The following is a 24,588-nucleotide window of genomic DNA, read 5'->3' as shown; positions in this document are numbered from 1 at the left end:
GGCAGGTTAAAACTCACCCGTGGCTCATTGGTCCGACCTCCCGTTAGTCAGACGATTACTACACTACCCCAAACCCTAACTTAACCCTAACCTCACATGTAGGAAGCCATGGGTGATTATTGTTAACCCGCAGCACGGATTACTTGTAACCCGCCCACCATGCATGGCAGGAGCCACGGGTGAGAAAAAACCCAGAGCTATTCAGACAGTGTTGATTTATTTATTTTTGTATCTATTTTTTATGATGAAATGGTAAAGTAGCCCAATTTCATAGTTAGTTATGACATTGTGCATAATGAGTAGGCCTACCTAGTTTTACTTTTGGTAATTTTCATACCAATACTATAGAGCAGGGGTTCTCAACCCGTGGGTCGCGACCCCTCGGGGGGTCGCCAAATTATTTTAGGGGGTCCCCAAATTATTTAAAAAATATATATATATATATATTTTGTTTTTTTATTTATTTTTTCACGATTTTTCAAAAATAGCAGACCTACAAGCTCGTAGCGCGCCACTCGGTGGCGCGCTATGAGCTTGTAGATCTGCTATTTTTAAATAGCTAAATTATAACAATGCTTAAAACACCAAAAGGGGTTCCCGCCCAAAATGGTTTAAGGTTATTGTAGCAGTCAATTTATATTGGGGGTCGGGAGGGGGCGGGGCGGGGCGGGGGTCCCGAGACGTTGCCAAAGCATTTTCGGGGGTCCCCGGCCAAAAACGTTGAGAACCCACGAAATGTTCCTATAATCGTCGTGGGGGCACACTGAGTCATCGATGGCTGCCTGCTGCTGGCTACTGCTACTTTTAGATATGTCGGAATTGTTGGCTCTTAAAAGAGCCAACAATTAGTTGAGTACTGGCAGGTTCTGTCAGAGTAGTACTGGCAGGTTCTGTCGCTGTCAGCGGCGGCGGCGCCAGGGCGGCGAATTGTAGCGTCCCCTGGGTGAACCTCTTCCTCTTGGCTGCTGGTTTCATTGTGAACAACACTGAACAAGCAGATCACAGTACTACCTGGCCAGGTGAAAACAAACTAGCCACCCTGGCTAGTAGCATTTGAATGCTTGATCTGAGGGAGGACCGGCAACCCCCCGCCCCCAGACTGGCCGAGCATGCCCAGGTGTTAGGAATGTAGAAAAACTAGAAATCCCCTAAAATCATCAAGGGGGCTCGAGCCCCGCAGCCCCCACGTAGTCGTCGTCATAGAGGGTATGCGCATGCTTAAAGTGGATGGTACATCGAGCAAATCGAGTGGCAAAGCAACAGGCAAAGTGAGTTTAACATTGTTTAATGTTGGCATTTCTGCATAACTTCCGGGTTTGATGATGATGTCACGCGCATACCCTCTATTGTACTATTGAAGTACATTTAGAATTCCGGACTTTTACTTGTAACAGAATATTTCTACATTGCAGTATTGATACTTTTACTGTGAGTACTTTTTCTACCCCTGGGTATAAATCGAGACTTAGGCAATAGTCTGATGGAACGCAGGAAGCCTTCTAACCAAACAACTAACTAGGAAACAATGAACTGAACATACAGGGGAGTACAAATAGGCATGGACAAACTACACACAGGTGAACTCAACGAGACAATCAACACATGGATATGCTGGAGGATTAACAGGAGACAGGTGATTGGCTGAGGGGACTAACAGGACAGGTGATTGGCTAGGAGAGTAGCATGTGGAAAACAAGACAAATCACTGGTTAGCAACGAGAACAAGCAGGAAGCACAGGATCAATACTACAAAATAAGAGGCCGACCGGGGGGGTCAACAAACCAAAATTGCAAGACTAATACAGCAGTGGTTCCCAAACTGTGGCTCAGGACCCTCAGGGTGGTCCCCAGATGATTAGCTTAATGTGCAAAATAGTTTTCCTCACTCAACAGTAAACAAGCAACATGCAGTATAAGTGCAATTGCATAGTATTTTTCTCAATGTAATGTCTTTAAGACCTTTTTAATACCTAATACCGGGCCTATAAAAGAAGGCCATTACCGCATCAAAATAATCAACAACCTATACTACTGTATAAAAATGGTCAAACATTGGCCAAATTGTCAAATATTACCTGAGACAGAAACAAAATAGTCAATCTGCTATTTAAAAAATATTTATCTGTGGAACAGATTCAAGTCAGTACAATTCCAAGTGCCTGTCAGGGTTTAGGGGTCCCAACATAATTTCTGTGTCGTTCTCAGAAAATAGCCGATCTATGGTCGCAAAAACTAGACTAAAACTAAACATTTTATTCAGAAGAATACAACTAAAGGCCTACTCAGACTCCAGTTTTAGGTGACAAGGTGACCATCAAAACGGTGGTCAGTAAAAACAGAGAGATATGTTGGGGTAAGCGGTGAGTCGCTTCCCACCGCCGTGTGACGTCATGTTGTATAGTTTTCGGTGGACACCTTATCACCTACTGTACATCTGGAGTATGAATAAGCCTTTAAATAAATCAAAATCAACACCGCACTGGTTTTCAAGTCCCTCAACAGAACGTGGCTTTACTCAGCGGCTGCATCTCCGCAGACAGTGGCGGTAATGCGTCGCTGTAGCTCCTCCTCCTCTTCTTCCCCGCCTCGCGGATCTTGGACGCCATCAGGTACAATAGCTCGGCCACGTTGAGGAGTGCCGAGAAGGCCGACACGGCCAGCATGAACACGATGAACACGCTCTTCTCCGTGGGCCGCGGGATGAAGCAGTTGACCGGCGCACGGCACGGGTAGCCCTCGTAGTTGATCTTGGCGGGCATGAAGATGAATCCGTAGAGGTAGTACTGGCCTACGATGAACGCCACCTGTAATGGGAAAATATATATATCTTCCAAAGATTAAGTTTTGACCTCCCCATTGTCACTTTTAACACCCCTTTATACCCCCAGATGTTCTTCTATAGAACGGCATGCTAAACTAAGTGACAGTACAGTATTGCTGAGTGTCCATACTAAGACATGCAGGCTTCTTACACTCATGGACATCAATGGTATTGCTGGATCAGCCCAAAAGAGAACAGTGTAGTAGAAATAGACTTTGGAACAGTTGTTGGAATGACATAGAGCAGGGGTTCCCAAAGTGGGGTCCGGGGACCCCTAGGGGTACTTGAGGGAGTTCCAGAGATAGTTAGGAACCCCTTACAGACCCCTTATGGGTCTGTAACTCAGAGAGTGTACAAATGGAACCAAACGGACCCTAATGGGTCCGTTTGGTTCCATTTGTACACTCTCAGAGTTAAATGAACAGTGGTTTTACAAATTAAATTGGGGTCTCAGAGATAGAAATGCCATTAAATGGGGGTCTGTAGACTAATATGCATGTCAAACATGGGGGTCCTTGAAATTAAACGGGTTGAGAATCACTGCTAGAGCCGTAAAAATCTTCTCTTTTGGCGCTCCCTGGCATATCTTTTCAAATGGGGGTCCACAGGCTGATTAGTGTCAATTTGGGGGTCCTTGACATGAGAAAGTTTGGGAACCAGTGACATAGAGACATGAGTTAGATGAGTTTGTCATTCTAAAACAACCGTTCCACACCTCCAGGAGGATCTTGAAGAGCAGCTGCAGCGTGTAGCTGACCAGCAGCGCTCCGCGGATCTCCACGCGACCGCGCTCGTCCGAGTACCTGGGCGCCTTTAGGGCGACTCCGTCCCTCCAGACCTGAAAATCATATGCAAATTTAAACATGCATTTTTTACCAAGACGCTTTTTATCGTCTATTATCGGCCTATTCATCTTGGGTCGCGGATGCGAACACATTTGAGTACATATGCATATTGTTTTTGTTTCCTACATTTTTTTTTTACAATTAACATAAATGATATAAAAATAAATCATGAATTAAAAACTGACTTCTGCGCTGGCTACAAAACTCGCCTATGGCTCGTTCCTGCAGCAATGCAGGCGTACCATTAAACGCACACCCTCTCGTGTAATATTGCTTCATTCTGTGGACTGGAGTAAAGCGGTGCCGTACACACTTTGAGAAACCCTGCTCTAAACAACATACCATCAAAAACAATAACAATCATAGGAATAACAACATTCTGCTCCAGCCTGAATTATATAATAATAATAATACTAATAATAATAATAATAATAATAATAATACTAATAATAATACTAATAATAATATCATCATCATCATAATAATAATTATGATTATAATAATAATAACAACCTTCTGCTCCAGCTTGCGTCGCAGCTTGTTCTCTCGGCGGATGACCAGCAGCACATGGCCGAGGTAGACGAGGGTGGGCAGCGAGACGAAGAGGATCTGGAGCACCCAGAACCTGTGGAGAGGTCAGAACTTGGGGTCAGAAGTCAGGAGAGGTCAGAACTATTACCTGGGGTGAGACATGGGGGAAAGAGGAGAGGTCAGAACCTGGGGAGAGGTCTGAACTGTTACCTGGTGGGTGAGACATGGGGAGAGGTCAGGAAACAACTGTTACCTGGGGTGTGACATGGGGAAGGAGCGGTCGTAGATGGCGTGTCGGCAGCCCAGCGACCGGGTGTTGCAGTCCATGTTGCCCTGCTCGTCGCCCCAGATCTTGTCGAGGCCCGCGGCCAGGGCGAAGAGGCGGAAGAGGAACAGGACGCTCATCCACACCTTACCCACCACCGTGGAGTGAGACTGGACCTGGTCCAGCAGGGACGCCAGGAACGACCAGTCCCCCATAACGCTGATGGCAGGACAGGACCGATCCTACGCTGTGGCTAAGGAGAAGGAGAGAAAGGACATTAACGACCAGTCCCCCATGACGCTGACGCTGATGGCAGGACAGGACCGATCCTACGCTGTGGCTGAGGAGAAGGAGAGAAAGGACATTAACGACCAGTCCCCCATGACGCTGACGCTGATGGCAGGACAGGACCGATCCTACGCTGTGGCTGAGGAGAAGGAGAGAAAGGACATTAATGACCAGTCCCCCATGATGCTGACGATGACAACGGTAGCAGGACCGACCCGACGCTGTGGCTGAGGAAGAGGAGAGAAAGGACGTTATCTCATTAAGACTCTTCAGCTCTGGGCCATGGCTCAATGGTCCAGGCACCTTGGCTGGTAATCCAGTCTGGCAGTGTGCCGCGGGTTCGACTCCCGATCCCGACGGCCTTTACTGCATGTCTTCCCCCCATCTCTCTCCCCATTTCCTGTCAGCCTACTGTCTGTCCCTCCATAAAATATATAAAATAAAGGCGAAAGCCACAAAAAAAGACTCTTCAGCTCAGGATTGACCATTACCATTTATTGCAAAGCTATTGCAATGTGGCTCCGCTCGTGTGATATTACAAACAAACCGCCCAGACGAGAGCACAAGATAAAGACATTACATGACAACATAACTTCATATTGAATTGAACAAGTGTGTCAGCTATGAATGAATGAATTAATGGGGGGTTCCAGGGAGAGATAATAAGAAGAAGTAGCTTCCTGCCTTCCATGACGTAATGAATATCACTGCGCTGGATTTCATTTTTTAGAAACTTCTATCATATGGTACTTAAATATGCAAATCATTCCTCCTATACATACAGTATATCAAGACAAAAACCTGAGAGAATATCTGTTTCCATTATAGGGACAGACTGAAAATAACTTTATACTTGACATTTAACCAACTTCTGGTGAGCTTGTGACGCGTTGTGAGCTTGTAGATGTGCTATTGTTGGTGAAGAGAGTCGGTGATGGTAAAATAACTCAGGTGTGTTTTACTATAAGTCTAAAAGGTCTAAGTGGTTAAACTGAAGTGATATTCAAAATATTATCTGAAAAGGTATTGTAAAGTGAGACACCCCTGGACTGGCATCACAGCACCCTAGGGTTCCACGGCACACCATTTGTGGGGCGCAGAGCCATTTTTGTGGGTCGTACATTTGTTTATTTGTATTAATATTTTGAAATATTTCCAAAAATAATAATTTGTTTTAAAATAAAATGTCAAAAATAAAAAACATTTTTTAAAATAATTTCACATAATAATACATTTAAAGACATTCCATGAATTCCACAAGTTTAACCATTAAGAAGAAGTGAAAATAGCCAATCTACAAGCTCACAACGTGTTGCACAGCACCATGTGTGAGTTTGTAGATCTGCTATTTATTTATTTTCTCTGGCTTCTCATATTTTATTTTAAAATGCAATTGTTTGTCATGGGTGGTATGGCCGACTTGGCACTGTAGCCAATAGAGTATAGCCTATTGCTCATGTTATTGTAACAGGCTTGAAAACACGTCTTGCAGGAAACGTGACAATGAGAGAGCTTTACAACAGAAAGCCAGAACACTGATGCTATGCTATACATATGCCTGCCAGTCACAATTTGGGACAGGGAAAAGTCTTAGAAATGAGGGACTGTTCCACGCAAAGTGTGACGTCTGGTCACTAAGTCTGGACTAGCCTGGTTTGACCACCGGTTTCAAAAGGGAGTGCATTGGTTAAACCAGGCCAAACCATGTCTGGACCACCAATAACTGTACATGATCTTTTTTTTAAACAGCCGTGCAATAACTAATCATCATTTATGCTCTTTCATATTTATATTCCTTATTCGTTCATAATCATATTCCTATTTATGCCCTGCTGTCATCATAGCCTATAATGATTTATATATTGTTTTTATCTACCAACTGCACAGAACAAATCAAGCTCACCAAATGGTGGTCCAATAGTGCAGGGGTTCTCAACGTTTTTGGCCGGGGACCCCCGGAAATGCTTTGGCAATGTCTCGGGACCCCCGCCCCGCCCCCTCCCGACCCCCAATATAAATTGACTGCTACAATAACCTTAAACCATTTTGGGCGGGAACCCCTTTTGGTGTTTTAAGCATTGTTATAATTTAGCTATTGCAAAATAGCAGATCTACAAGCTCATAGCGCGCCACAGAGTGGCGCGTTACGAGCTTGTAGGTCTGCTATTTTTGAAAAATCGTGAAAATAAAATTTGAAAATAAATCTTTTTTTTTCTTTTTTTTTGAAAATAATTTGGGGACCCCCTAAAATAATTTGGCGACCCCCCGAGGGGTCGCGACCCACGGGTTGAGAACCCCTGCAATAGTGGCTCAAATGCCAAATACATAATGGACCTTGATATGAAGAAAAGGTTGAAAACCAATGATTTACAATTTACAATTTAGGCATTTAGCAGACGCTCTTAATCCAGAGCGACTTACATTAGGCAAGAACAAAAGCATGGGAATACATCACATATATAAAATACATTTATCATGAAACATGCGTAAGCTAAGAACGTAACTAGCACATATCTATATAATGACACTATACATATAACCTATACATATATACTATACTATGCTATACATATGTACTATGATGTGCTATGACTACATACAATGCAATTATTGTGCTGTCTACATGACATGCTATAAGTCTGTTTCAAATGCTATCTAAGTCTAAAAAGTGCTATCTAAGGTGCTATGGGCCATGATGGAGTCTGAAAAGGTGGGTCTTCAGACTACGGCGGAAGATTGGGAGTGATGCTGCAGTTCTGATTGCAACGGGGAGTGCATTCCACAGTTTTGGGGCCAGAAGGGAGAAGAGTTTGGGACGTGTGGAGCGTTGTCCCGGCGTTTTTAGTGAGGGCTACATACAATGCAATTATTGTGCTGTCTACATGACATGCTATAAGTCTGTTTCAAATGCTATCTAAGTCTAAGAAGTGCTATCTAAGGGGGTAGGATAAGTGCTATGGGCCATAGTTTACAAGCTGTATTTCACTAGGCTATACAACAGTATTGTACAGTATCTCATAAACCAAAAAAATGGAACATTTTGGAGTGCCGCTTTTTCCACTTTGAGTGAAGTTATTTTCAAAGCTAAGCAGCCACTGCCTCAATCAAGTCAGTTCAAATCAGTTTCCAGAGGAAGCACACCTGCTTTTCTTTCTTTTCCAGTACTGTATACAGAAGGCTATATAAGTAAATGTCCGTACGTACCTCGGAGATGGAAGCTGACTCCTTCCAGCAGCTCTTGTGTGGTGTTGTTAAACTTCTCTTTGTCCCGCTACACTTCCCTCTTTCACTCTCTTATAACGTTGCTCAAGTTTGCTGGATCACACCCCCCCCCACCCCCACCCCAGATCTGGTTCAATCCGCCTATAGCTGACTCACAGTGGTGTAAAGCAACTATACATGTACTCAAGTGCTGTACTCGTGAGCTTGTAGATCTGTTATTTAACTTAACTCTTAACTCTTACTTTTGTATACTCTTTTACTTACGTACATTTTGAACACCGAACTCGAGTATTTCTACATTGTGGTATTGATACTTTTGTGGTATTGACGCTCATTTACTGACATGCTGCCACGCCCACCGGTCATGGTGGAAGGAATTAAGAGACACTCCTTAGTAAAGACACATCGGTTGATGTCTGACACGTTTCTGTTGGGAAATGAGTGACCTCTGACCTTAAGGTCAAGTTGTCAGGCATGTCAGACATAGAGCACGTATACTGTAGGGGTGTGTTGCTGTACTGCAGCACGTAGAACTGTAGGGGTCTGTAGGGGTCTGTGTGTAGGGGTCTGTAGGGGTCTGTGTGTAGGGGTCTGTGTGTAGGGGTCTGTAGGGGTCTGTGTGTAGGGGTCTGTAGGGGTCTGTGTGTAGGGGTCTGTAGGGGTCTGTGTGTAGGGGTCTGTAGGGGTCTGTGTGTAGGGGTCTGTAGGGGTCTGTGTGTAGGGGTCTGTAGGGGTCTGTGTGTAGGGGTCTGTAGGGGTCTGTGTGTAGGGGTCTGTAGGGGTCTGTGTGTAGGGGTCTGTAGGGGTCTGTGTGTAGGGGTCTGTAGGGGTCTGTGTGTAGGGGTCTGTAGGGGTCTGTGTGTAGGGGTCTGTAGGGGTCTGTGTGTAGGGGTCTGTAGGGGTCTGTGTGTAGGGGTCTGTAGGGGTCTGTGTGTAGGGGTCTGTGACTGTATACTGTAGGGGTGTGTTGCTGTACTGCAGCACGTAGAACTGTAGGGGTGTGTTGCTGTACTGCAGCACGTAGAACTGTAGGGGTCTGTAGGGGTCTGTAGGGGTCTGTAGGGGTCTGTGACTGTATACTGTAGGGGTGTGTTGCTGTACTGCAGCACGTAGAACTGTGGCTTCTAGTACATTGTAGGGGTGTGTTGCTGTACTGCAGCACGTAGAACTGTAGGGGTGTGTTGCTGTACTGCAGCACGTAGAACTGTGGCTTCTAGTACATTGTGAAGTACCTTGTCGTTTTCCCCGTGTGGGTTTTGAGAATAAAACCTCTTGAATATTCACTTCTCTGCCTGTGTCTGTTCGTTCTGCATTTGATTCGACCTACACCTCCGTGTCGAGGGGCCTCTGGACAACACAGAGTGAAAAGCACTTATGTGCCCTTTGCCTTATATGTTATTTCCCTATTTTTTTGGCCTAGTTTCCTCCATTTTCCCCTTCATTTTACTATTACATTTTTTCCCCAGGAACCAAGGTATGGCAGCTGCCATAGCCTACCATACCAAAGACTGTTAATTTAGATAGTCGAAGTCGAAGATAGTCGATCCCGGTTGGAGCCACTTGAGGCTTGGTTTGCTTCTCCCCCGATTTTAATATTATTATTATTACTACGTTATATTTACATATATAACTTCAGTTTATCAGTTTTTAAAACATCTTATGGAGCCCTCGTGTCGTCCGTCCGACTGCAACTGGACACTTCAGATATCTTCCCAAATCTTGTGAGGGTATGTTGCTGGGCTAGAGAAACGTCGATAACAAAGTAGATTTTCTCGACATTTTAGTATGAACATCTTGAAAATATTGTGTGCCTTGTGACGATCGTGTCCAGTATTTAGTTCAGTGACCATGTGGGGCTAAAGAATGGTTCAGAAGCTGTGTTCACGTTCATTCTCCCATTGGAGTGAATAGACTCCAACCTGCTTCCCGTCTCCTAAAATGGTGTGTGCCCACGTCACGCAGATACCGGAGATCGTGTGTCTTGCTATTTCCGTCTTGGGCCATAACCAATAAAACGCCACTGGATAGGTTAACAGGCAAACGGAACACAGGTGACTGGGCCGTTACAATAATGCAGGGAGGTGAGACAAGCAGGTAACAGCAAACAAGGCATGCAGACAGGAAAGCACAGAGCATTAATACAAAATAAAATGGGAACTGGGAAAACAACAAACTACCAGAATACAACAATGTAACAGAACAAGAATACAAGTCCAAAACCTATTAAATAAACACATGCAAAGTCCAAGGGCAGAGGAGCGGACTGTGACAACATGTGCATATGCAATTCATGAATTAGTTCAGTTTGGCAAACCGGCAATATGACCCATGCCATACTTTTATGCACATTTCTCCTCAAATGACCCGACGTGTTTTGACTGTATAAGCTGAAAACAAGTCAATTTCCGTTGCGCGCAGGAGTTCCATGAAAATTGCTGATCATTGCACTTTGTATCAAGATGAGAAATCAACCCGTGAGAAAACAGAGGCGGTGACAGTACGAGTGTGACTCAAGCAGAACAAAGACCAAACCCAACCCCACGTCCGTCAGAAACCTCGTATCTCCATATTCTAATGTTTTAGTTTTTCTCGTAAATGAACGCCACTAATTGATCATACTACAACATCACACAAAAGCAACAAAAGTAACAGAAATGAAAAAAGGTGAAAGGTAACAGGACCTCGTGTCGTGGGGGAGGTTTCCCCCCGCGGCAGAGACGAGACGATATAAGGATGTCAGTCTTGTTCCTTTGTCTCTCTGGAGAGTTCCAGTTCCTCGAAAAAGCACCGTTCCTGTTCCGTGGTCGAGCTCTACTGACAACGATGTTCTGATTCCAAATCCCTGCCCGGTGAGTGCCGTCTGTATTTATATTTATAAAGACAAGATTGTCCATATAATGTTGAATGACCTTAGAGTTTATATGTAGTAATGTTTGTAATGTTGAATGACCTTATATATAGTTTACATATAATAATGTTTGTAATGTTGAATTACCTTAGAGTTTATAACATGTTTGCTGCACTCCAACGCCAAGCATATTATTTAGATATTATGTATTGTTTAGGGTTGGTCTTTAGCTAGTATCCTATAGTTCATTTGTAGCACATTTTCTTTGTAACTCTATTTTACATCAGTTGTTGATGAGGGTTTATGCCATTTATCCAGATTTTGACTTTGACTTTTTTCTTTTTTTTTTTGAAAATAATTTGGGGACCCCCTAAAATAATTTGGCGACCCCCCCGAGGGGTCGCGACCCACGGGTTGAGAACCCCTGACTTAAAACTTGGTCCCATATATATTTTTTCTCCCTTCACACTTATATACCAGTGTTATTATTATAATTTTTTAATTGGTGCCCTTCAGGGGGTCCGGGGGGGTCCCATAGCAAATGTGGTTAATATATAGCATAAAGTCGGTGTGAGCTTGTATATTCGCTATTTTCAAAACATCTTGACATTTATTTGAATATTTTTAAAACATTTTAACAAAACAAATCTTGTATGGGGCGGCATTTAAAAATGGGTTTTCACAGGCCATACATTTCCGGGGTCCGTTGACAAGAATAACTTTGGGGTCTTTACCACCGCACCACCCAAGTGCTTCTTCACATTTATTTATTAATGTTTAATTTCCTTGTTCTGGGATGTTTTCACTTGGTTTGTTTCAATGCTGCACTTTATTGTCAGTTGTTCTGGACTAGCACTTTGGATGCTTTTAATTTAATTTACAAAAAAAACAAAAAAAAACACAAAAAGTTAGAATATGGAGATAAGAGGTTTCAGACCGACAGCAATGATACCCAGAAGTTACACAACTAAAGCCACCTTCTTTCCCAACAGACAGACAGACAGACAACCACCATCATGGGTGACTGGTCGTATCTCTCCGCTCTCCTGGACAAGGTATGAAATGAACATCCAATTGCAATCAGAACTGCAGACGGCAGAAGATTAGGGAGTGATCCCAATCTTCCGCCGTAGTCTGAAAACCCACCTCTTCAGACTCCATCTCAGCTTGCGTGCTAGCCTGGATCCAGCCCAAAGACCCCGCCCACTCTCTGAGTGGACTGCATCTCTTGGTCTGGTGTTGCACTGTGAACCTATAATTTCTTCGGTACAAAAATGTATTATCCAATGAGAATCGGTGGTGGGGGTGGGTCTAATCAGCGCCGAGTCCCGTTTTCAGCGTCATCACGCAGCGCAACACACAGAGGAAGGAGGAAAAAACAACACCAATGGCTACTGGTTGAGGGAAATTCGAATCCCCTCCCCCTTGAAATCGCTCAGACAGGAGACAATGTCAGACTGAAGCTTCAAGAAAGCTACAGTCTGATAATCAGGCTACTTGCGTGCACCCACTTGCCCTATAGCATCGACGACCTCGCACTCGCACGCATATATGCTAGTAAGGCTAAACTTATGTAATTTAGATTTTAGGTAGACATAGCACTCTATAGTGTATACTCATAGCTTCACTGTACAGATTATCTACTGTTAGACAGATGCTAGGTTCTCCATCCATCCATCATCCATCCATCTTCAACCACTTATCTGTAGTCGGGTCGGAGGGGCAACAGCTCCACCAGAAGCCACATTCCAATACCCAAAATCTCGGTCACTCGCTCACTCACACGCGCTCACTCCAGCATGGCAGTGAAATTGGTGACCTGCCGAAATATGTGACCATCTTGTGGACTTCACATAACTTACATGGAGGTCTTTAAATATGTGTCCTATATTGAACTCTGCTGATAAACAAACCGCAATGATTTATGCTCGGACAATGACATTATGTGATGTCTACACGATTGTCACATATTTCAGCAGGTCACAAATTTCACCGTAACACCGCCATGCTGGAGTGACCGAGTGTGAGTTAGTGAGTGGCTGAGATTTGGAATATATACCTGAGTATTGGAATTTGGCTAGAGAGCTCCAGACTTCCCTCTCCAGAGCAACATTAGTAACTTCCTCGCGGGGTGTAATCCCCCGAGGTGTAATCCCTCGATCTGGTCCTTGGTCTGCCCCGGGGTCTCCTCCCAGGTTCTTAGCTTAGGTTCTCAGCTTCCTTATGATTCTTGAGTGGTGCAACCACTCCTATAGACAGCTATGTGTGTGTCCCCCTGTGTCCGAGCACGGAATGTGTGTGTCCCCCTGTGTCCGAGCACGGAATGTGTGTGTCCCCCTGTGTCCGAGCACGGAATGTGTGTGTCCCCCTGTGTCCGAGCACGGAATGTGTGTGTCCCCCTGTGTCCGAGCACGGAATGTGTGTGTCCCCCTGTGTCCGAGCACGGAATGTGTGTGTGTCCCTGTGTCCGAACACGGAATGTGTGTGTGTGTCCCTGTGTCCGAGCACGGAATGTGTGTGTGTCCCTGTGTCCGAGCACGGAATGTGTGTGTGTCTCTGTGTCCGGGAATGTGTGTGTGTCTCTGTGTCCGAGGATGGAAATAGCATATTGTCACCACCAAGTGTCACTGTTGAACCACTCCCTTCAGACGGGTCTATTTGTCTTTAATGTATTGTATTCAGGTCCAGTCCCACTCCACGGTGGTGGGCAAGGTGTGGATGAGCGTGCTGTTCCTGTTCCGCATCCTGGTGCTGGGCGCGGCCGCCGACAGCGTGTGGGGCGACGAGCACTCCGAGTTCTCGTGCAACACGGTCGAGCCGGGCTGCGACCTGGCCTGCTACGACTGGTTGTACCCCGTGTCCTACGTGCGCTACTGGACGCTGCAGATCGTGTTCGTGTCCACGCCCACGCTCGTCTACCTCGGGCACGCCGTGCACGTGGTGCACAGGGAGAAGAGGATGAGGGAGCGGCTGCAGCAGCTCAGGTCTGTCTGGCTAGACTGCCTGTCTTCTAGATAGTACATGTCCCAAACCTTCCTATACCTCTATGACTGCCTGTCTAGATACCTGTCCCAAACCTTCCTATACCTCTATGACTGCCTGTCTAGATACCTGTCCCAAACCTTCCTATACCTCTATGACTGCCTGTCTAGATACCTGTCCCAAACCTTCCTATACCTCTATGACTGCCTGTCTAGATACCTGTCCCAAACCTTCCTATACCTCTATGACTGCCTGTCTAGATACCTGTCCCAAACCTTCCTATACCTCTATGACTGCCTGTCTAGATACCTGTCCCAAACCTTCCTATACCTCTATGACTGCCTGTCTAGATAGTACATGTCCCAAACCTTCCTATACCTCTATGACTGCCTGTCTAGATACCTGTCCCAAACCTTCCTATACCTCTATGACTGCCTGTCTAGATACCTGTCCCAAACCTTCCTATACCTCTATGACTGCCTGTCTAGATACCTGTCCCAAACCTTCCTATACCTCTATGACTGCCTGTCTAGATACCTGTCCCAAACCTTCCTATACCTCTATGACTGCCTGTCTAGATACCTGTCCCAAACCTTCCTATACCTCTATGACTGCCTGTCTAGATACCTGTCCCAAACCTTCCTATACCTCTATGACTGCCTGTCTAGATACCTGTCCCAAACCTTCCTATACCTCTATGACTGCCTGTCTAGATACCTGTCCCAAACCTTCCTATACCTCTATGACTGCCTGTCTAGATACCTGTCCCAAACCTTCCTATACCTCTATGACTGCCTGTCTAGATACCTGTCCCAAACCTTCCTATACCTCTATGACTGCCTGTCTAGATAGTACATGTCCCAAACCTTCCTATACCTCTATGACTGCCTGTCTAGATACCTGTCCCAAACCTTCCTATACCTCTATGACTGCCTGTCTAGATACCTGTCCCAAACCTTCCTATACCTCTATGACTGCCTGTCTAGATAGTACCTGTCCCAAACCTTCCTATACCTCTATGACTGCCTGTCTAGATACCTGTCCCAAACCTTCCTATACCTCTATGACTGCCTGTCTAGATAGTACCTGTCCCAAACCTTCCTATACCTCTATGACTGCCTGTCTAGATACCTGTCCCAAACCTTCCTATACCTCTATGACTGCCTGTCTAGATACCTGTCCCAAACCTTCCTATACCTCTATGACTGCCTGTCTAGATACCTGTCCCAAACCTTCCTATACCTCTATGACTGCCTGTCTAGATACCTGTCCCAAACCTTCCTATACCTCTATGACTGCCTGTCTAGATACCTGTCCCAAACCTTCCTATACCTCTATGACTGCCTGTCTAGATAGTACATGTCCCAAACCTTCCTATACCTCTATGACTGCCTGTCTAGATACCTGTCCCAAACCTTCCTATACCTCTATGACTGCCTGTCTAGATACCTGTCCCAAACCTTCCTATACCTCTATGACTGCCTGTCTAGATACCTGTCCCAAACCTTCCTATACCTCTATGACTGCCTGTCTAGATACCTGTCCCAAACCTTCCTATACCTCTATGACTGCCTGTCTAGATACCTGTCCCAAACCTTCATATACCTCTATGACTGCCTGTCTAGATACCTGTCCCAAACCTTCCTATACCTCTATGACTGCCTGTCTAGATACCTGTCCCAAACCTTCCTATACCTCTATGACTGCCTGTCTAGATACCTGTCCCAAACCTTCCTATACCTCTATGACTGCCTGTCTAGATAGTACCTGTCCCAAACCTTCCTATACCTCTATGACTGCCTGTCTAGATACCTGTCCCAAACCTTCCTATACCTCTATGACTGCCTGTCTAGATAGTACATGTCCCAAACCTTCCTATACCTCTATGACTGCCTGTCTAGATAGTACCTGTCCCAAACCTTCCTATACTATACAAATAAAGTTTATTATTATTATGTATCATCAGCAGCCAGACGGACGGAGCGACGGGCCCGGTCCTGAAGCGGCCCAGGTACACGGACGAGCGGGGCAAGGTGAAGATCAAAGGCGTTCTCCTGCGCAGCTACCTGCTCCAGCTGCTCTGCAAGATCCTGCTGGAGGTGGGCTTCTCCGTGGGCCAGGTCTACCTGTACGGCCGCGGCGGAGACCCCTTCTCGTCCATCTTCATGGTCTCCATCTTCCACTGCAAGCGGGACCCCTGCCCGGAGCTGAGCGGAGCCGAGTGCTTCGTGTCTCGTCCCACGGAGAAGACCATCTTCATCGTGTTCATGCTGGCGGTGTCGGGAGTGTCGGTGCTCCTCAACGTGTTGGAGGTGGTCTACCTGCTGTGTGGACGCAGGAGAGCCAACCAGAAGAAGAAGGACTTCACGGCAAGGTTGGAGATTTTTCATTATAGTTTAGTTTGAGTTAGTTTTGACCTTTTATTTATTTTAGTTTGCTAGTTTTTCTTAGTTATTTACGCTTAGTTTTAGTTTAGTAGTTTTAGTTTTTTCATACTTTGGGTTATTTGTCAGGTGCAAAAGGTCAGTGTTACTAGGCCTATTGTGTAATAACAACTCGACAAAAGACACCATTTAAAATATATATTCAGTTTCTGTTGGCAACTAAAACTAAGGAACTAACAAACGTTTTTTTGTTATTATTATAGTTTTTATTTAGTTCAGTTAACGGAAATGTTTTTCAATTTAACTTTATGATTTTTAGATAGTTTTCATTAACTATTATAACCTTGCTTCAGGGTTCAACACCAAACAACAATCAATCAGCACACTCCAATGGTAAATGGTGCATGTAGCGCCTTTATCCAACCATTCCAATCACCATGCTTGGTTCACCATACAACTTATTTTCCAGAAGAAATTACTGAAAAATCTTTTATTATTATTTCTCTTATACACAAATCCAGTATTTTTTTCCTATTTTATCCACTTTTCAATACAGTAACAAATGACTGAAAACTATATTTTTTAATTAATTCTCTTACAAAGATCCTGTATTTTATTCCTTGTTTTTACGCGCCCTATGCTGTTTGCATTGATTTAATCATGATTTAAATTGTCATCAGTTTGAATCGACCCATTTTGACCTGAGATCAGATTATATTGTCTTCTACATCCTGACAGTTTTCTGAGAAAGCTATGTTTCAGTCGTTCTTCGATTTTTCAAAAATAGCAGACCTACAAGCTTGTAGCGCGCCACTCGGTGGCGCGCTATGAGCTTGTAGATCTGCTATTTTTCAATAGCTAAAGCATAACATAATGCTAACACCAAAAGGGGTTCCCGCCCAGAATGGGTTAATGGATTCACAATATATTTGCCTACTTTCAGGGTTCAACAACAACAACAACAACAACAACACCCCAACATGGCGGTCAACACCTCGCAGCAGCTTCTGGCGTCCAGTCCTGTGTGGTTGGCCAGCGTGAATAACCGCCATGGAGGGTCAGGAGCAGGAGGAGCGTTGTCCATGCAGCCGCCATCGCATCTGCCTCGAGATCTATCAGACATCTGCAACGACAACACCTGCATCGACCTGGTCAATAAAGAGAAATGCACGTGAGAAGAGGACACAATAGACAGCTAGGGCACAGCAGTGGCCGCCATTTTGTGGTTCCACTCAAGTTCACTCCATTCCTTTGTTTTCCCCCTATGGAGATTTCCCACAAATATATGAATTATTGATACGCGTAGAATCAAGCCATAGAGGATTTCTTTTTTTTCCCTCCACATAATTAAATGTTTAATGGTCATTCACCAGAATCCGGCATGGCTTGAATCTAAGCTTAGAATAATTGATATTAATATTTTTGAAAATCTCTTTGGGAAAACTGAATGGAGTGAATTTGAGTAGAACCACACAATGGCTGCCACTGCTATTCCCTGTAAGGTGATTGTCATGATTGTGATTTGAATGGACGATACATTTTCTCTCAGGATTTAATTGTGTTTCCGCCAACTGAACATGTACAACATTAAATAAAAACTTTCCGTTTTGCCTTTTTAGACTTTGTGTACTTGGCTGATGAAGGTCAGAGTGACCTCGTTGTACTCTAAATAAATTGTTTTTGTAAGTGAAGAGCGTGCAGGACTCCCTGTTTTGTCCAGGTCCTTCATAAACTAAAAATCACACCCGTGTGAACTGAGTCGTGCAACTCCCCTCTCCCCCTAACCCCCCCCCCCCCCCCTCTCTCTCTCTCTCTCATTAGCAGGCAACAGTGCAGCACTATCTCTCTCTCTCTCTGTTTCTGGCACAACAGCACCACTTTTGCCCCTACTGGTACTCATAGTAACATAGTCACACACATAGTCACGTAGGTTAACGCGGACATTGCTGTTCCTTGGAGTGGTTGCACCACTCAAAAAGTGCCCAGGGTTAGATATGACAATTAACCTAAATACACAAAGAAATCACTGTCACGTTTAATAATTTTATATACTTAAATAATGAATGTAAAATGTGCCGAAATAGCTGATCTACAAGCTTACAAAGCACCACAAAGTGATCCGTTGTAAGCTTGTAGAGCTGCTATTGGTAAGTGTATCCGTAACAATCACGAGTATCCGTAATAACTGTGACACACATTGACAGATACAGTACATGTTGTGCTCTATATGCTGCCGATAAGCTTACAATAAAATACACGATCTACAAGCTCACAACAATGCGTCGCACCACGTCACGTTGTGGGCGTGCGGATCGGCTATTTCCGGTGCGTAACACGAACCAAGTTTCTGATTGTTTGAAATTTGTATTCACAGTTTATAAATAGAATGGGTACAGTTCACAGTTTATAAATAGAATGGGTACAGTTCACAGTTTATAAATAGAATGGGTACAGTTCAAAGGAAAGTACAGGTCAATACAAGTATAACTCAGCTGTAGTGTTTTGATGTAAGATAAGGCATAGCTCTCTTTTTTCAAATGTATCGGGAATCCTCGCCTTAACCCATTCTGACCTGAGATCAGATTCTAAAAATGTCTTCTACATCCTGACAGTTTTCTGAAAAAGCTATGTTTCTATGTCGGTCGTTCTTCGATTTTTCAAATATAGCTAAAGCATAACATAATGCTAAAACCAAAAGGGGTTCCCGCCCAAAATGGGTTCACACTCGCCCTCATTTTCCCCCCCGCTGACCTCACGCCGACCGCTCGGTTTGGGCGCAGTTCTTGTATTCTTGTATCTGTTTAACTGAGAAATACGTTATAGGCATAGTTTTACTGGGTTTAGTTTAGGAATAAGATTAGGTTTAACTGTTTAAGCATAGTTTACTGAGGTTACGTTTAGGAAAGGTTAGGTTTAACCGTTTAGGCATAGTTTACTGAGGTTACGTTTAGGAAAGGTTAGGTTTAACCGTTTAAGCATAGTTTACTGAGGTTACGTTTAGGAAAGGTTAGGTTTAACCGGTTAAGCATAGTTTACTGAGGTTACGTTTAGGAAAGGTTAGGTTTAACCGTTTAAGCATAGTTTACTGAGGTTACGTTTAGGAAAGGTTAGGTTTAACCGTTTAGGCATAGTTTACTGAGGTTATGTTTAGGAAAGGTTAGGTTTAACCGTTTAGGCATAGTTTACTGAGGTTATGTTTAGGAAAGGTTAGGTTTAACCGTTTAGGCATAGTTTACTGAGGTTACGTTTAGGAAAGGTTAGGTTTAACCGTTTAGGCATAGTTTACTGAGGTTACGTTTAGGAATAAGGTTAGGTTTAACCGTTTAAGCATAGTTTACTGAGGTTACGTTTAGGAAAGGTTAGGTTTAACCGTTTAAGCATAGTTTACTGAGGTTACGTTTAGGAAAGGTTAGGTTTAACCGTTTAAGCATAGTTTACTGAGGTTACGTTTAGGAAAGGTTAGGTTTAACCGTTTAGGCATAGTTTACTGAGGTTATGTTTAGGAAAGGTTAGGTTTAACCGTTTAGGCATAGTTTACTGAGGTTACGTTTAGGAAAGGTTAGGTTTAACCGTTTAGGCATAGTTTACTGAGGTTACGTTTAGGAATAAGGTTAGGTTTAACCGTTTAGGCATAGTTTACTGAGGTTACGTTTAGGAAAGGTTAGGTTTAACCGTTTAAGCATAGTTTACTGAGGTTACGTTTAGGAAAGGTTAGGTTTAACCGTTTAAGCATAGTTTACTGAGGTTACGTTTAGGAAAGGTTAGGTTTAACCGTTTAGGCATAGTTTACTGAGGTTATGTTTAGGAAAGGTTAGGTTTAACCGTTTAGGCATAGTTTACTGAGGTTACGTTTAGGAAAGGTTAGGTTTAACCGTTTAGGCATAGTTTACTGAGGTTACGTTTAGGAATAAGGTTAGGTTTAACCGTTTAGACATAGTTTACTGAGGTTACGTTTAGGAAAGGTTAGGTTTAACCGTTTAGGCATAGTTTACTGAGGTTACGTTTAGGAATACCAGCCATACCAACCAGCCTAACCTTAACCCAGGTGACTGTTTTGAGGTGAGCTTTCCTAGTATTCCTTTCAAATGGGACCATGTGTTATATTTTATTGTCATAATGAAGTTGTATAATTGCATATATAATATAATAATACTGTAATCTGTATTTCCTTTGTGGCCAATTATTGTCTGGGTGTATTAAATGCTATGGACTGGAGAGACACATCGTGGCTGAAGTGGAAGTTTGTACTTAAAAAAATCACACCCATGTGAACTGAGTGGTGTAAGGTCTTATATAGACTGATCAGCTGTGGTCTGACGTAATGTCTGACGTAATGAAATCACACCCGTGTGAACTGGGTGACCGTAGCAACCATGCTCATTTTTTGAGCACAGACAGACAGACAGACAGACTAACAAAGCCAGTTGTAGGAGTGGTTTACACCACTCAAAAAATAAATTACATGTTATGGAAATCACTGCATGATAACTCACTGAAACTCAGCTTAAAACTCAGTCTGTGTTCATCAGTTTAATTTGCACTTGTATCGACTTCTTCAAGTTCATAAACACTACAAAATGTATATAAAATTATTTGTTTAAGACAAATACAAAATGCATAATCATGATTATATCAACCTTCTCACATCTCGTATATTACAACATGAATGAATAATGGATACTGTCATCATCAGACAGTGTATTGTGGAGCATGATCCAGAAATGATTAATCACCTTAAAAGTTTGTGTTTATTATTCACACTCACATGTTCGGAGGAGGGAAGCCGGGGGCGGGAGGGTGATGTTTCTCATCACGGCATGTACTCCTATTGAAAGGGCTGGTGGGGGGGGGGGGGGGGGGGGGGGGGCTGTCAGCAGGGAGTGTTGGGAGTAGGACGAAGGTAATGGGGTTGCGTCCTCCCGGTGGTGGCTCCTCACTGGCTGCTGAGTCAGTGGATACAACGGTATGTCCTCCCGTTGGGGCCTCCTCACTGGCTGCTGAGTCAGTGTATACAACAGTATGTCCTCCCGGTGGGGGCTCCTCACTGGCTGGCTGCTGAGTCAGTGGATACAACAGTATGTCTTCCCATTGGGGGCTCCTCACTGGCTGGCTGCTGAGTCAGTGGATACAACAGTATGTCTTCCCATTGGGGGCTCCTCACTGGCTGGCTGCTGAGTCAGTGGATACAACAGTATGTCTTCCCGTTGGGGGCTCCTCACTGGCTGGCTGCTGAGTCAGTGGATACAACAGTGTGTCCTCCCGGTGGGGGCTCCTCACTGGCTGCTGAGTCAGTGGATACAGCAGTATGTCCTCCCGGTGGGGGCTCCTCACTGGCTGCTGAGTCAGTGGATACAACAGTGTGTCCTCCCGGTGGAGGCTCCTCACTGGCTGGCTGCTGAGTCAGTGGATACAACAGTGTGTCCTCCCGGTGGGGGCTCCTCACTGGCTGGCTGCTGAGTCAGTGGATACAACAGTGTGTCCTCCCGGGTGGGGGCTCCTCACTGGCTGGCTGCTGAGTCAGTGGATACAACAGTGTGTCCTCCCGGTGGGGGCTCCTCACTGGCTGCTGAGTCAGTGGATACAGCAGTAAGTCCTCCTGGTGGGGGCTCCTCACTGGCTGGCTGCTGAGTCAGTGGATACAACAGTGTGTCCTCCCGGTGGGGGCTCCTCACTGGCTGCTGAGTCAGTGGATACAGCAGTATGTCCTCCCGGTGGGGGCTCCTCACTGGCTGCTGAGTCAGTGGATACAGCAGTATGTCCTCCCGGTGGAGGCTCCTCACTGGCTGGCTGCTGAGTCAGTGGATACAACAGTGTGTCCTCCCGGTGGGGGCTCCTCACTGGCTGGCTGCTGAGTCAGTGGATACAACAGTGTGTCCTCCCGGGTGGGGGCTCCTCACTGGCTGGCTGCTGAGTCAGTGGATACAACAGTGTGTCCTCCCGGTGGGGGCTCCTCACTGGCTGCTGAGTCAGTGGATACAGCAGTATGTCCTCCTGGTGGGGGCTCCTCACTGGCTGGCTGCTGAGTCAGTGGATACAACAGTGTGTCCTCCCGGTGGGGGCTCCTCACTGGCTGCTGAGTCAGTGGATACAGCAGTATGTCCTCCCGGTGGGGGCTCCTCACTGGCTGCTGAGTCAGTGGATACAGCAGTATGTCCTCCTGGTGGGGGCTCCTCACTGGCTGGCTGCTGAGTCAGTGGATACAACAGCAGCGACAGCACACATAAAATGTGCATGGGGAGGAAGGAGTTAATTGGCATTTTATGACGAAAATGAAGAAAAAAAATACTCTAAATGAGTAAAACAAGAAGAATATGATCTTCAGGAGTTTGACTTGTACTTTGAAGCTTTTAGGACATTACATGTGTATGTACTGTATGCTGTATGTTTGGACATTACATGTGTATGTACTGTATGCTGTATGTTAGGACATTACATGTTAAATGTATGTATAAATATATATATATGTACGCTATGTGTATGCTAAAATGGAGAGAGAAAAGAATACCAGGTAGGAAGAAAGCACCGGAGCAACAACCGGACCGGAGCCTTTTCTGCAAGGCAGGAATGACAACCTTTCATTGTTAATTCCATCTTCTTCGTCAGGTCTGACTGACTGTTTACGAAACGTACTGTAGTGTTGTAGTTGAGTCCACCTATAAGCGAGTCCAAGTCCGTGGATGGGGTCGAGTCCGAGTTGAGACCGCGTGTGGGAGGGGGTCGAGTCTGAGTGGAGAAAACACTGCGAGAGCTGCAGGCATGCAGGCACGTCAGCTACACCGTTACTTAACAAGAACGTACTCTGTGTTTGTGTTTGTGTGTGCGCTGCAGGAGTTGAACACGGTGACCAAGGAGCTGAACGTGTGTCGGGAGCAGCTCCTGGAGAAGGAGGAGGAGATCTCTGAGCTGAAGGCCGAGAGGAACAACACCAGGGTATGATACCATGATATACCATACTGTACATTAACCCATTTTGGGCGGGAACCCCTTTTGGTGTTTTAAACATTATGTTGTAACTTAGCTATTGAAAAATAGCAGATCTACAAGCTCATAGCGCGCCACCGAGTGGCGCGCTACGAGCTTGTAGGTCTGCTATTTTTTTTAAATCGTGAAAATATTTATTTCAGAAAACTGGAGGATTTTGAAGAATCTTTTTAAATTTCGACGTCAGGCCTAAATGGGTTAAATTACCCTATGATACCATACTGTACCTTCAATTACCCTATGATAGCATACTTTACCTTCAATTACCCTATGATACCATACTTTACCTTCAATTACCCTATGATACCATACTTTACCTTCAATTACCCTATGACACCATACTGTATTCAATTACCCTATGACACCATACTGTATTCAATTACCCTATGATACCATACTGTATTCAATTACCCTATGATACCATACTGTACCTTCAATTACCCTATGATACCATACTGTATTCAATTACCCTATGATACCATACTGTATTCAATGACCCTATGATACCATACTGTACCTTCAATTACCCTATGATACCATACTTTACCTTCAATTACCCTATGATACCATACTTTACCTTCAATTACCCTAACCCTATGCTACCATGATACTGCAGGGGTTTTCAATAGGTGGTTTGTGGACCACTGGTGGTCCGTGAAGGTATTGCATGAGGTCTCTGACTATGCAGGATTTGTTGATTTAATTTTCTTTGCACTAGTTGAGAAACAGTGAACTGAATGACCTGGTTGACCTATAATGACCGACCATCCATGTATGTAGTCATTTACTGACAAGTTGGAGGTCAAGAAATTGTCCCCAGTCCCCACCCATCACAACAGTGGTCCCCAGTCCCCACCCATCACAACAGTGGTCCCCAGTCCCCACCCATCACAACAGTGGTCCCCAGTCCCCACCCATCACAACAGTGGTCCCCAGTCCCCACCCATCACAACAGTGGTCCCCAGTCCCCACCCATCACAACAGTGGTCCCCAGTCCCCACCCATCACAACAGTGGTCCCCAGTCCCCACCCATCACAACAGTGGTCCCCAGTCCCCACCCATCACAACAGTGGTCCCCAGTCCCCACCCATCACAACAGTGGTCCCCAGTCCCCACCCATCACAACAGTGGTCCCCAGTCCCCACCCATCACAACAGTGGTCCCCAGGTTGATGCTAAGTCAGGGTGGTGGTTCCTGGTTCCTGGTTCACAATCGTTGAAAACCCCTGCCATACATTACTGTATGTGGGGGACATGTGTGTCTCTGCATGTCTCTAGGCTCATTCATACCATGTCCTATAACAGGGGTTCTCAACGTTTTTGGCCGGGGACCCCCGAAAATGCTTTGGCAACGTCTCGGGACCCCCGCCCCGCCCCCTCCCGACCCCCAATATAAATTGACTGCTACAATAACCTTAAAC

The 24,588-nt window shown here is 44.9% G+C and overlaps 2 protein-coding genes across 2 annotated transcripts; one reads left to right on the top strand and one right to left on the bottom strand.

Moving 5' to 3' along the window:
* Positions 1 to 1,379: 1,379 nt before the first annotated feature.
* Positions 1,380 to 8,012, bottom strand: LOC306918763 (gap junction Cx32.2 protein-like). The gene is made up of 5 exons (XM_079531627.1): positions 7,955 to 8,012; positions 4,451 to 4,715; positions 4,180 to 4,291; positions 3,537 to 3,659; positions 1,380 to 2,804 (listed from the first exon to the last, which is right to left on the bottom strand). The coding sequence occupies exons 2-5, from the start codon at positions 4,675 to 4,677 to the stop codon at positions 2,496 to 2,498; spliced, it is 771 nt and encodes a 256-aa protein (XP_079387753.1). The 5' UTR covers positions 4,678 to 4,715; positions 7,955 to 8,012; the 3' UTR covers positions 1,380 to 2,495.
* Positions 8,013 to 10,786: 2,774 nt separating this feature from the next.
* Positions 10,787 to 17,792, top strand: LOC306918761 (gap junction Cx32.2 protein-like). The gene is made up of 5 exons (XM_079531625.1): positions 10,787 to 10,821; positions 11,813 to 11,875; positions 13,503 to 13,804; positions 15,769 to 16,176; positions 17,130 to 17,792. Exons 2-5 carry the CDS (start codon positions 11,837 to 11,839, stop codon positions 17,359 to 17,361), a joined length of 981 nt encoding a protein of 326 aa, XP_079387751.1. The 5' UTR covers positions 10,787 to 10,821; positions 11,813 to 11,836; the 3' UTR covers positions 17,362 to 17,792.
* Positions 17,793 to 24,588: the final 6,796 nt, after the last annotated feature.

The sequence above is a fragment of the Electrona antarctica genome, assembly GCF_951216825.1.
Source record: "Electrona antarctica genome assembly, contig: scaffold_402, whole genome shotgun sequence".
Taxonomy (NCBI): Eukaryota; Metazoa; Chordata; class Actinopteri; order Myctophiformes; family Myctophidae; genus Electrona; species Electrona antarctica.
This window is presented reverse-complemented; position numbering and strand designations above follow the sequence as displayed.

Coding starts and splice junctions, on each gene's coding strand:
- LOC306918763 (XM_079531627.1), bottom strand. CDS start 4,677: ATGGGGGACTGGTCGTTCCTGGCGTCCCTGCTGGACCAGGTCCAGTCT. Junction 3,660..4,179: donor GACGCAAGCTGGAGCAGAAG/GTTGTTATTATT, acceptor TATGATTTTCAG/GTCTGGAGGGACGGAGTCGC. Junction 2,805..3,536: donor TCTTCAAGATCCTCCTGGAG/GTGTGGAACGGT, acceptor TTCCCATTACAG/GTGGCGTTCATCGTAGGCCA.
- LOC306918761 (XM_079531625.1), top strand. CDS start 11,837: ATGGGTGACTGGTCGTATCTCTCCGCTCTCCTGGACAAG. Junction 13,805..15,768: donor GAGCGGCTGCAGCAGCTCAG/GTCTGTCTGGCT, acceptor ATGTATCATCAG/CAGCCAGACGGACGGAGCGA. Junction 16,177..17,129: donor AAGAAGGACTTCACGGCAAG/GTTGGAGATTTT, acceptor GCCTACTTTCAG/GGTTCAACAACAACAACAAC.